The 13,193-nt window shown below is 37.5% G+C and overlaps 1 protein-coding gene across 3 annotated transcripts in view; it reads left to right on the top strand.

The window, feature by feature from the left end:
- The window catches only part of LOC136847642 (uncharacterized), a 298,736-nt gene that overhangs the window by 282,694 nt on the left and 2,849 nt on the right, over positions 1-13,193 (top strand). For all 3 annotated transcript variants that reach the window (XM_067119383.1, XM_067119374.1, XM_067119393.1), the window contains 2 exons: positions 10,354-10,437; positions 12,287-12,542. In XM_067119383.1, the coding sequence (XP_066975484.1) occupies positions 10,354-10,437; positions 12,287-12,542 (340 nt within the window). The remainder of the gene's footprint in view (positions 1-10,353; positions 10,438-12,286; positions 12,543-13,193) is intronic.

The raw sequence follows: 13,193 nt of genomic DNA, 5'->3' as shown, positions 1-13,193 counted from the left end.
AATACTTCTAGGGTGTGGAACTTCCCGCCTTCCTCCATGCTTGTTTGATCAGCTCGCCTGCATCTGTTTGATGTGAAAATGAACGCTGGAACCCTTTCATTCTTCTTATTGTCGAGCTTGATTTTGACAGCTATTGTCCGTATCGTCCGCTTGATCACTGACTTAATCAGCTTTAAGTCTGGTTAGTGTTTCGATGCTGACCACCAATTGATATCAGATGCTGTTTGGACAAATCTGTTACTCTCACCAGAACATACAGCAAGCCATGAGAGCTGGTAGGAGTAACAAAGGGTCACCATATGACAACAGAGTGGATGACGGACAGAGCCAAACGCATACACACACATACGTCCTATATCCTTACATGTAATATAAGTATACTGTAGCCAAGCACAGACAGCAGTTATCAAGTTGAGCCTGTTGACAAAATTTTCGTTGTTAAAAGTAAGGACATATTTCCACAGCATTAAAAAAACTTTTCCTACGACTTTCTCTACTCGCTTTCACCATATGACCACAAGACGGTGAAATTATAAGCCGTTGAAACCAAGGTCCAAAGAAAAGATTCTCTGGACTTTGCTTGAAAACCTCCGCTTGCTTGGGAAAACCCGTTTCTAAAATAATACTAATGAGGGGTAGAGGAGGCCGTTCGATTGAAATATTGACGTGGAGCCACTTTCCCAAGGTAGAGATCGTTTTCGGATCCCTTAAACAGGGATTTCTCTTTCCCCAAGTTTTAGGTTCACGTTACTTATCATTTACTCACTCATTCACTACGTTGGAAAGCGGGCCTCATTTTAACCCAGCACAACTCGAACCAGACCCTCCTGGGTATAATTTTTTTAGCGTCCTCTCAGTCCATTGATTATTCCAGGACGGAATTGGCAAACTTTCAGAAATAAAACAGCACCAATAGAGTATTTTGGAAGATTTCATCCTGAAGCTCATTCAGGCATAAAAAAAAAATGAATTAAAAATCGGAAGTTTTAGATCATTATACTATTTGTGACTAAACTGCTTCTCAATTGTGAAATAAATTTTATTCATTGATGCGAAAGAGAATTCATAAAAAAAGACAATACCTGATGGCTTTCATCAAGTTCGAGTACTATACTATTAACTCAGACTTATCACAAATGCAAGATGCCTTGGGAGCTCTGATAATACTGCTCTCCATCTTCTTGTTGGGAGAGGTAAGACAGGAGAATTTTGGGTACACAAGCTGCCCACCTCCTCACCACACCCTTATTGTTGGGTGGGAGGGAAAACCTATGAGGAAGAGAAGAGCAGATTGAAGAGCCACTAAAACAAGGTGAAAGAGGTAAAAAAAAAAAGGAAAGAAAACCAGGTAATTAAAGACAGGTAACGCCGTAGGAGGCATCATGGAATTTCCATTTGGGTCCAGTTTTGCCTTTGCTCTGCTTCCAGAGAGTTTGCTTTCGCGTTTCGCCTTGAGAAATGCCCGCATGATTTAACGCTCGAGTTGCGTTTCATGCGCTTGTCAGAGGAATGTGGAGAGATATAATATTATGTGGTGCTGATATTCATTTCGACTGCTGCCCTAAGGTTTCTCTTACTTTCTTTGGCTCAGGCGGAGGAACCGAATTAGTAAAGATAAGACAAACGTTAATAGAAGCTGATTATTACAAAACAACGCTCTAAACTCTTCATACTCACAAAACACATCGACACACACATACACACATACACACGCACACAAACACACGCACGCACACACACACACACACACACACACATATATATATATATATATATATATATATATATATATATATATATATATATATATATATATATATATAGTGTGTGTGTGTGCTCATGATGTCCTTGTTTGAATACCATCATACATAAGCAAACAAGAACAAGAGTAAACACGGTGCCCAAAGAACGAAAGGAAAGTTTCGATAGTGAAACAAAACAAGATATCACAGTTAATTTTTTAACGCTGGCTTCTGCCTAGAAATCAAATACTGAGGTCATATAGTCGAAGTTAAATAGGACAGCGAAAACAGAAATATCGCCATCAATTTCGTCCCACATATAAATTGACTTAACAGTTCCTCTAGGAGTGAGACGAAATACACAGATACAAACAAGTTAACCTTCAGCGAGTAATACACATTTGAGTGATGCAACGGGACGTGCTGAAATGGTCATGATCCTTTTCCATGAGATCATTCTGAGATCATCGCTATTAATAAAAGCATTCGCTTTTTTGCTGAATTTCTCTTGACATCATTTTAAGGTCTGAGGTTAGATTATCTTATTAGTTCTTGAGACCATTTTGGCGTCATCTCGGGTAATGAAGAGCAAACGCTTTTCTTTTGGCTTTCTTATCTCACTTTTAAATCATCTCTCAATCTTTTGCGACCATTTTTACATCATTTCGGTTATGAAAGGCAAACGCGCCTCTGCTTTCACTGTTTTCTCTTAATGGAATATCTTACTGTATTGTGAAACTTTTTTTTATCAAATTTCACTAATGAAAAGCAAACGCTCTTTCTCTATGCTGTGTCCCTCAGTTTAAAATTTCATTCTTTCATCGTTCACCTATCAGTTCTTATTCTTATCATCTTGGTACTTGATAGGCTTTTAGTCAATTCTTTTTTCTTGTGTATTCTTCCTTTAGTCTACTGGATGGCGTAAGAAATTAATGCAAAAGTGTAATTCAAAATGAACTGATAAATAAAAAATAAAAGAAATATAATGCCCAAACCCTCAGTTATCAGAACGAGATGAACCCTGTGACTCACTGAATAGTGGACAGAATGTGGGTTTGTTGGGGTAGAAGATTAACCTTACATATAAGGAAAACTGCATAATCCGTACATTCGTGCTCAAGTAAAGCACAAAACATACAGGAGAAACACGTGCTTATGCAAATGTTTTAGATAATACACTGATAGAGGACGAAAAATGCATCCATTCAAGCATGGTGAAAATATTCCTACATATATACGTAGGTACGTATCGTAATTAGTTCCAAGTACACCAAGTACAAACACATAAATACTTGATAAATATCGCAATAAGCTTAAATGCATACAGACATACAAACAGGCATATTTGTACAGAGAAAGGCCAGTGAAATCAAGACGTGAAAAGAAGAGATTCTGTGTTGATATTCGTGAAAGTGACATTTCCTGTCGTGATAAGATTAGAAAGAAAGGTCTCGAAAGACAAAGAGAAATTCCCGTCAGCAGGAAAAGAAAGGGAAAGGAACAGAGTCATCATCGATCCTATTGTTCTGAAGGAAAGGAGAAAGAGAAAAGAAACAATGGCCGTTTCATAATATCAGATTAAATCTTATTTCCTTTCGGGTACGTTATTACAGTGGACAATTAATGTCCTCTTTTGACTCATTTCATTATTTTTGTATTTCCATTATTACAGTGGACAATTAATGTCCCCTTTTGACTCATTTCATTATTTTTGTATATTTCATCTCCATTGACAGCAGCGTCCTATGAGAGGAAGTAGCTATTGACAATGTAGTAAAGCGGTCACTGACACATTCTATCTTCTGTCGCCGATTCAGAAAACAAAATCATCCATAACCTCACAGCCACTGCACACACCGTACAGACTCTTCATTAACAGCACATCGAGATCCTTACAAATGCTTGACCACTCAGCTTTCTCTTGCCCACGCTTTCACCTTTCAGGGATATGAAAGTCCTTTAATTTTAACACTGACACCGCGTAATCTCTTTTAATTTATTTTTCATATTCACATTTATGTAATGGAGGTTTTGCGCGTTTCCAAATGTCGCTTAAGATGAAATAAAATTGCACCACTCGCACACGGCCCCAATACTAAGAAGGCAAGAATTGGTGCACCTGAGAGATATCTCACAATACCTTTGCAAAAAGAGGTAAGGAAATTCGCAAGTAAAATCTGAAATATCGCTGTAAATAACAGCCCATCATCCGTAAATTGTATTTTGATTATATATAAACAATTTGCCACAAAAATGAAAAAAAGAGAAACTTTCTTTTCTTTGATAAATCAACTATCGTCCCTTAAGTTTCTTTTCTGCACATTCTCACTTCGGAGTCTTGCACACTGGAAGAATCCGGATATACCAAAAGTCAGCGCGTGCAAAACATCCTGTTCTGAGAGAGAGAGAGAGAGAGTCGTCGAATGTGCTCCCTCGATTAACAGGGGAAAACCTGCGGTTTGTAACGTGTACAATTCGTGATAGGAAAGTCTCTGTCCTTGCTTTTTTATAAATATGAATCTTGATGAAGATTTTCCAAAATCACGTTTTCATGGGATTAATTAATTCTTTGGTTCCCCTTTATATTTCTTTCTTTTCTTATTACATGGTGTATATTTTCCATTTTACCATATTCGTCTATGACAAGTATTTTCTCTTCATTGAAAGTGCCTTCTTTCTTTAAGAGAGAACGTTTCTTCATTACCAAGAGAATGAAAAAATGTAAAGTCGAAAGTTTCAGTATAATTCTTCTTATTAAAAGTTAATGAAGAAGAAATCTTTTAGGTGACATAAATATTAGGGAATTCGTGACTACGTAGCCCAGAGTTACCATCTGTCGAGTCAAGTGCAGTGAGCTAGCAGCCCCATCCCGAAGTGCTCAGAAGATTGCATCAGACCTTGTGAGCCTAATGTGAGGGGTAATGGGTCATAAGGAGACCTAACACGCTAATAATCAGTTAGCCATTGATAACAGAATGAGGTGTCCCTCTAGTAGGAGGTGCTGTCAAATGTGAAGTAGTCCCCGTAGAGGGGTAGTGCCGTCAGTGCACCTCAGGAGGTGCACTGTAGGCATTACTTAAGGTTCTTTGCAGCGTCCCTTCGTTCCTTTTACTGTACCTCCTTTCGTATTCTCTTTCTTCCATCTTACTTTCCACCCTTTCCTAATAATTGATTCATAGTGCAACTCCGAGGTTTTCCTCCTGTTACACATTTCAAACCTTTTATTGTCAATTTCCGTTCCAGCGCTGAATGACCTCGTAGGTCCCAGTGCTTGGCCTTTGGCCTAAATTCTATATATGTTCAATCTGTAGTAGTGTTTTGTCTTCAGTGTCAGATTTGCTAAACATTTATCTAGAATTTTTTTAATTTTTCCTTTTCAGTGTTTCATGACGTGCATTCCCATGACTTTCATAATATCTGTATATTTTCATTCCAAATTGTATCCTTCACCTTCAAGCTGAACAAAACAAAGAAGAAACAAGCTTATGTTAAATCTGACGTCATCGCTCAGAGGGAGAATACTAAACAGAAAAATACCTCAAAAACACCGCGGTTCGATTAACTTTCCAAAAATTTCACCCTCTCGAGGACTGACAAGTCTCTCTCCCTCTCTGTGTCTACGAACATATCCACCAAAAGTCTCCCGATGACTTTGCATTCGGTGGAGGTCTGTTATCTCATGCAATGTTTCCGTCCTTTATATCCTCGATCGAGTTGAGTGAATTAGCGAAAGTGTTTTGAGAAATCGTAAAATTCAGCCAAAAGTGACGAGGAACCGACTGAGGAATGTGGAGAAATTAGGATATTTGTTTTGCTTCCTATTCTTTCGGTTAAAACTGATGGCTTTTCTACGGGTTGTATATCTTTTCGGGACGTAATATAAAGTAACTGGTTAAATCGTTTGGCCGTTGGATTTCAACAGGGAAGGTTAGAAAGAGAGCAGTTGTTCACCTGATACTGCAATTATAGACAGTTGATAGATAGTAGTCATCATTATATATGGAATCGATGTCATGTACATGTTCTTTCACCAATGAGCCGTTTTCCTCAATAGGTGGTGCTAGACAAAAACAAAATAGAAGTCACTTGCACATTATTCCCTGAACTACTTATCAAAAATGAACGCTGCAAAAAACTTCCACTTCATCAGCAGTGTATCGAACCACTCCCCAACCCCCTACCCTAAACAAACTATGTTAATGTCGCGTTTCATGGATGTTGCGGCCCCTCCATTCCCACATACCTAACACGACACACAGCCAGCACTCCCTTGGTCTCTCTCTCCTCCTTCCTCCCAACAGCTCTGAATTATACACACTGTTCAACAGCTTTTTATCATCCACTTTGTGCACTTGAGCAAAACGCCTCGAAACACCCTGAACTACCTTTTCACCCGGGCTAACCACTTTACCATCTCATCTCTGCTTTGGTCACCCTTTCAGCCCTTCATACTTTACGCATACCATGCGAACAATTCAACTTCCACGCATCACTTTCTCAAAAGGAGAGTTGCTCAAAAAAAAAAAAAAAAAAAAACAATCGCGCCTGTTCATAGATGAATGGGAACAACCCGATAACATAAAGCGCAGTGAAGGTTAGGAGCCATGAAAAAAGTGCTGTCTCTCTCTCTCTCTCTCTCTTCTCTCTCGTATTTCATAGTTGATGATAAGATGCAATTTTTGTCTTAGTGCACACACACATAAAACTATATAAAATATATATATATATATATATATATATATATATATATATATATATATATATATATATATATACATATATATATATATATATATATATATATATATATATATATATATATATATATATATGTGTGTGTGTGTGTGTGTGTGTGTGTGTGTGTAGTGTGTGTTTGGGGCCAAAAATTGCCCCTTACCATCAACTATGAAATACGAAAGAGAGAGAGAGAGAGAGAGAGTACCCTTTTCATGCCCACCTTCACTGCGCTTGCATTATCGGGAGTTGTTGAATGGAGAGATTCGTGACTCCAAAGAGCCGCCTTAAAGATGTCCAACACGGAAGTTCGGTCGGTGTATCCACAACCACCTTGTCGAAAAATGCTCGATTCGGACCTACTTATATAAGCACGACTTCCATCGAAGGGTACAAGTAGGTGAAAACTGATTCTTCGTGTGATTCGTGATAGATAGGTGGACATTGCAAAAAGTAGCAGAGAGAATTTCTGTTATGAAAGTAGAAAACGGAAATGACCATACTACAGGTATGCAGATGAGATCAGACAACATTAAAAATATGATAAAATTATCATATTTTTCCTGCATTTACATCAAGGGATGTATTCTAATTAGACGTCTGTCGGGAGACTCAGGAGCCACACATGCGTACAGCTGACTTAGGAATAGAATAATAGCCAAGTATACTTGCGGCAGTAAATAGTTTACAGATATAATTATCCCACATCTACATACGTAAACATGTATCTATGTGAACTCGCATATATGCGGGAATACTTTTTACATATATGGATATGACTAGCGCGTCTGTATCTGTATATAAATTTATCGACGTAAACGTGCACGCATGTAAGAAGAGGTCCCCAAAAAACATATCATAGCAAACCCTCAAAAAGTGAAAGACCACAAACGAAACGAACAAGTCATCACGATTCATAAAATCCTGAGATTGATGATGACATGTGTCTCGGACGTCAGACACGCTTGCGCTGTTCTTCGTTTTTGATATAAAACGATGCTGCCCCTATAGAAAGACACTACCCTTTGAGCACATTATAATATGATATGTGCAAGAAATATTGGTATTCAAGCTGGCAAGCAACGGTGATTGCACATCTATGAGGAAAGTCCCACTTGAGTTATTTATTTATATATATATATATATATATATATATATATATATATATATATATATATATATATATATATATATATATATATATATATATAATATATATATATACATATATATATATATAATGTCAGTGTTTTCAGTATAAAGAAAAAAGATGTACTGAATTAGTTTTAAGTGCCCAGACTTCTTGGAAAGAAGTTCTCGGAGGGCAAATCCTTCGAGCGTGAGACCTCTGAAACTGGTTTCGTCTTAAACAGGAACTTTGGAAGTGATGCCACTATCAACCGGAATTTCCTTAAAATTTTATTACGAGAGTATTTTAGAAATTCTTTAATTAGTTATTACAGACACAAAGTAATCATGACACACACACATATATATATATATATATATATATATATATATATATATATATATATATATATATATATATAATATATATATATATATATATATATATAATACTTTCAACATCATTTTAAAATATCCATTGTATCGATCTAGGCATTTTCAGCTTACTCCTTTTTAGTTCAACTCGCTAATGCACCACAAAAGAATTATATGTAATTTAAGGAAACTTCCCACTATTCAAAGGCCATTCAATTACTTCCAGATTGTACAATATGTCGTTATCCCCCAAATAAGAGGGAAGAAGCGGTAAACATAAACAGTTTTGAAAAATAAAAGACACGGTTCCGAAGACATTGAAGCATGAAGAAATTTTGAAGAAAAATAAGATAATTTTGAATGAAAACATGACCTCTTGAGAAAAGAAAGGAAAGAACGCAGTTTTTAAGGAGATAATACTGCAGAAAAGGAAAATTAATAAGACGAACAAAAGGAAAACAAGAAGTTTCGCCAGTACAAATTGGCGCGGGAATTAGAAATGGGATTAGTGAATAACAGCATTAGTGACTGTTCCATGTCCAGTGACAATAACATACAACAATAAAACCAACGATGTACATTAAACCGAATTAGCTGTCATTAAAGGCTCCATTAAAGCTGAGGTGACCGAAACACCTTTTTTTTTTTAAGAGCCAGAGAACGAGAGCCTTTATTGAAGCCGGAGTGGCCTCTACTCCATATAAGCAAAGTGCTGCAGTGATGCAGCGAAGCACCTGCCGTGACTTGCATATTCCACACGCAGGTCCCTTGTTGCGACTCACTGGTGTCGGCGGTGGTGGTCGGGAGCGGAGGTCGGAATGGCGAAATCAAAACATTTCGGATTTTGGTAACAAGGGAATCTCATTCTCTCTTTGCGTACACCCACGTACAGGGTCCCTCTGCGAGTACACGTACGGGTAAGTGTGCGCACACAACTCCAAAACCGAATGGAAGGAAGTTTTAGTGATTAGTTAACAACAATGTCATGTGAAAATTTGATCGGACGATTGCAACATGCCTTAGATATTTGGTGCGAGAGACAATGGGTCGCAATGAGGTGTGAAAGTCACCAGAGGGAACGAGCCATTATATAGCACATTTTGGCATTTCTTAGTTCGGACATAAACTTAAGTATGTTGGTAGCTGACAGGTTTACATGATAACAGGAAGCCGTTCGGTTCATTTTGTAAACCCGCTGAAATACGAAAATTATATATTTTTTCACAATTTTCATTTAAAATGATCCTACAACAATGAAACGCCCTTAAGGGTTCAAGCAAAATAAGCGAAATTCTTGCCGCGGAAAAATGTCCTTTAGTAGTTTGTCACATGACTTCTGTGAACATGAAATAGATCTTGTTAATGATATGTCTATTATTGACCCGGATACTTCGAGTAGTCTTTAGACCTTGGAAGTAACTGCCATGTCACTGCCCGTTCTCGGTGATACGTCTGTTAATCGTGATATTCCGGAATAGCTGCCATTTCATCGCTCCATTTCACAAGTCAAAGATAATATGTAGGTGAACTCCTGCTAAACCTTTTTGGCAAGTTCCCAGTGAGCTTTGAGGTGACTCACTCACCTGCTAACTCCCACTTCTCTTTGGAAGTTGAGGGAACCTTTGTTTCAAATGATCTTATTCCAGTGCAGCTATTGAATAATAATAATGAAAACTTTTACTCATAGCTGATAAGCATGTAAAAACAGAATAATGTGGAGTAAATAGGATAAAATTTTAGAAAATGCACTCCATAAGGATTCTAGGTGTTTTGGGATACTTGCAAAAAATGATTAAAAAAACCAATTGACAAATCCACCAAAGACAGCTGGACAAAACTGGATCCAATTAGAAGACGCTAATGCAGGTCAGACACGACAGGAAAATTTCAATTTGCTTTCTCCAACTCGGAAGGGGAAAATTGGTGAGAAAATAGGAGAGGATCGTGAGAGAAGATGAGTCCACTTTCCTGTCTAATTCTTACAAAGATCCAAAAGCGGCGCCTGAAAAATACTCGTTTGAGGCCAAAAGGTTGAGCTTAAAAGAACTGCACGAGCGACTGGCCTGAGATGACTGCTGCTCGCTCTCTCTCTCTCTCTCTCTCTCTCTCTCTCTCTCTCTCTCTCTCTCTCTCTCTCTCTCTCTTACAAAAGCATCTGTCGCTTTCTAGTCATGCATACCCTTGATTCACCAACTGCAAGAACAAGGCAAAACGAGAAGTAGCGGAAAGTATTCTTCACAGTGTTATATGAACAATTTGTTACAGATTCGATGTATCAACTTGACGTCTTATAATTACCTTAGCATTAAAAAGATAACGAACTTTCAAAACATAACTTGGGTCAAAAATAATAATATCAATTTTTATTTTTCAGATGAATTTCTTAGCCTTTTGGATAACAGCGATGTTTATCATCGGATCGGCATCTACAGAAGGGGAGACACTCTCTGACAATGAGGTAAGCTTTTGAATAAGTACATGCATGTCACCCTGCCTGGAGTGTCTTCATATTATGCGGATTTTCTACCATTTACCTAATTTACATTCACCAATTAGTTTGTACGGATTAAAAAATAGTTCAAAATTTACTTCGAATCGTTCATTTTCAAGTCAGTTCATTAATATTCGTATAGTATAATTCACCATTTTACGTGAAGATTATTGTTAGTTTGTTTTGACTGAATTATTAAAAGGTCCATCTTAAATAAGTCTTATTTTTTCATAGATCTTAAAGATTTTAATGGGTTTGATGGTGGGAGTTGATATTTATGTGGACATTTTTTTTTGATAATACATTCGTGGATTGACTAAAATCAACTAGGAATATTTGCTTCATTCTGCACAGTATTGTGGTATACATAATTTAACTTGAAAGTCACTGACAAAATAGGAAACAATGACAAAAGAATTGTAAGAAACTCCAAGGTAAATTTTCTCCTAGGTTTACACGTATGACTGAGCCCTGAGATTCACTGGAGTCATTGCTTATTTAACTCCCCCCCTCCCCCCCCCCCGCCAGCCCCCCCTCTCTCTCATACACTTATATGCTGTATATATTTTTTCCTTGCTATATCCTCTTCTAGTTACCTAGAGTTGTTGACAAAATATTTATGAAGGGTAGTCCATCAAAGTATCCTATCCATTTCAAAATCCAAGTTTTTTCATTATCCTTTGGTAGGTTCTTGACACTCATGCTGTTATGGTTTTATTATCACAGAATGTAAGGGACAATGCTATTTCAACACACGACGTGAATCTTCTGTTCCACCTGATATATTGGCAATATATAAACAACGTAACACTAGGAAGTAATAGCATGAGAACAGTGTTTCTCAGTGTTTCTCATTAGATAATAGAACATAAGTGTCCCCTTATCATTGTGCACCCAAAATATAAAAGATGGAATCCTTCATTCAATCCTGTTTCTGAAAAGTTCATTTTATCCGAAAATTTCTCAAATACTTCGTCCATCGAAATGCGAATTTTTCTAAACCAAAGCAAAGACTTCCACATTATATGTCACTGCACGAACAAGAATTATAAGCCTTGTTACTGCTGTCGTAAACGCAGTCCAAAAGCTTTCGATAAATACACTTTTGAACGAGGGAAATTCGTTGACTGTAGCTCGTGTTCAGTATCGTCCCTGTATGAAAATAAATTAAAAATTGTAAGGTATGGACCAGTAATGGGTAGTGTACTTAGCGCGGCACACTGTTCACAGTAGCCTACTGTAATGCCCTCTCGGGCCCCCGTTGCATCGCTTTCTACCCTTTTACCGTCCATCCATTCCCTTTGGTCTCATCATGCAAATTAGCTGTCCAACTTCTTTGACTTTAGTGCGCTCCAATTTTTTCTCTAGTATTTAAGAATAAATCCTTCAGGCGTGCCCTGTTAAAGTCTGGTAGGTGACACGGTATATTTCTAATACTTTTTTCTAAATATTTTTTGAATGTCATACTTCACTACATAACAATAAGGATAGGGCAATAACCAGATGAACCTGAGCTGAATCAGATGCAAATCTTCATTAATATTCATGGAATATACTGAATAAGGAAATGGTCACAATGACCTGTTTTGTGGTTTTCCTAATATTTCAAGACCTATACTGTAGAGACTTTACTGTGAAACTCTTGAAATACAAAAGGAATTCTATGAAGAAATCGACTTTCCATGCGGTGGTTTTCTCCTAATGGACGTTATGAAAGTAGTCTTGCACTGCTCATTATTTTGTTATCAAGTATAAGTACTCTGAATATTTTCATCCTCAGCATATGATGTGCAGGCTCTTCATTCTCTCTCTTCAGATCGTGACAGTCGAGGACGAAGTCGAGGGTCGATCATGCTATGACTGTCATGGAGGTCAAGGGGGTCATGGTCATGGAGGCGGCGGATCTCATGAGATTATAGATCAAGGCCACACCTCGATCCAATACGGCTCCGGAGGCTACGAAAATGGACAAGTTGGGGGGTGGGGCTTTGGGTTCGGCGGTATCGGCATCGTCGTCATCCCCATCATCGGTCTCAATATCGCCATTGTTATCCTCCTGGCCATTATCTTAAGTAAGCATCAGCTGTTGAAAAATACAGTAATCTAAATCATACTCGGTAGCAGTTCTTTTTACATGGATGTATGTTGCATTTTGAAGTGAGCTCTTTTACTGGGTGATCAACAAGAGGCCGTGTTGGCAACACATATGAGTTTGTGCATTACTGCACGGCTTCTTTGTACGTTTTTCATGAGTCCTAATCTAGTCGTTTTTTTTTAATGTAAAAGAGTTGTTTTCCATTCAGTGAGTTCAGTTGAAACCCCATAGCGAAGCAAATAAGAATTCTGAGACTCATCATTAGCATAATTCAACCCTGAAATATTTCATTTGCCCCTGGTGATCCATGGCTTGGAAATATATTCCCACTTAGTTGGCTTATCGAGCCTCATTGTGACCCATCGCCGCTCGAATCAGCATCCAATTGATTTTCCCAAGCTTTTGTGTCCAATTTATATTTCTTTTTACTTCCGCATTGAAATCCTTGTAAGTAACAAATTTTATATGCAGTCCCTGTTTTGATTTTCATTTTAGCTAATTGCCATTAGTGTTTTTTACGTTAGTGATAATGCCATTGATTTTTTTTTTATTTTGCTTTTTGCTTTTCATTTTTGTTCAACCATATTATTATTATTATTATTATTATTATTATTATTATTATTATTAT

The sequence above is a fragment of the Macrobrachium rosenbergii genome, chromosome 2 (assembly GCF_040412425.1).
Source record: "Macrobrachium rosenbergii isolate ZJJX-2024 chromosome 2, ASM4041242v1, whole genome shotgun sequence".
Taxonomy (NCBI): domain Eukaryota; kingdom Metazoa; phylum Arthropoda; class Malacostraca; order Decapoda; family Palaemonidae; genus Macrobrachium; species Macrobrachium rosenbergii.
Note: the sequence above shows the minus strand (reverse complement) of the source record. Positions and strands in the feature narration are given on the sequence as shown.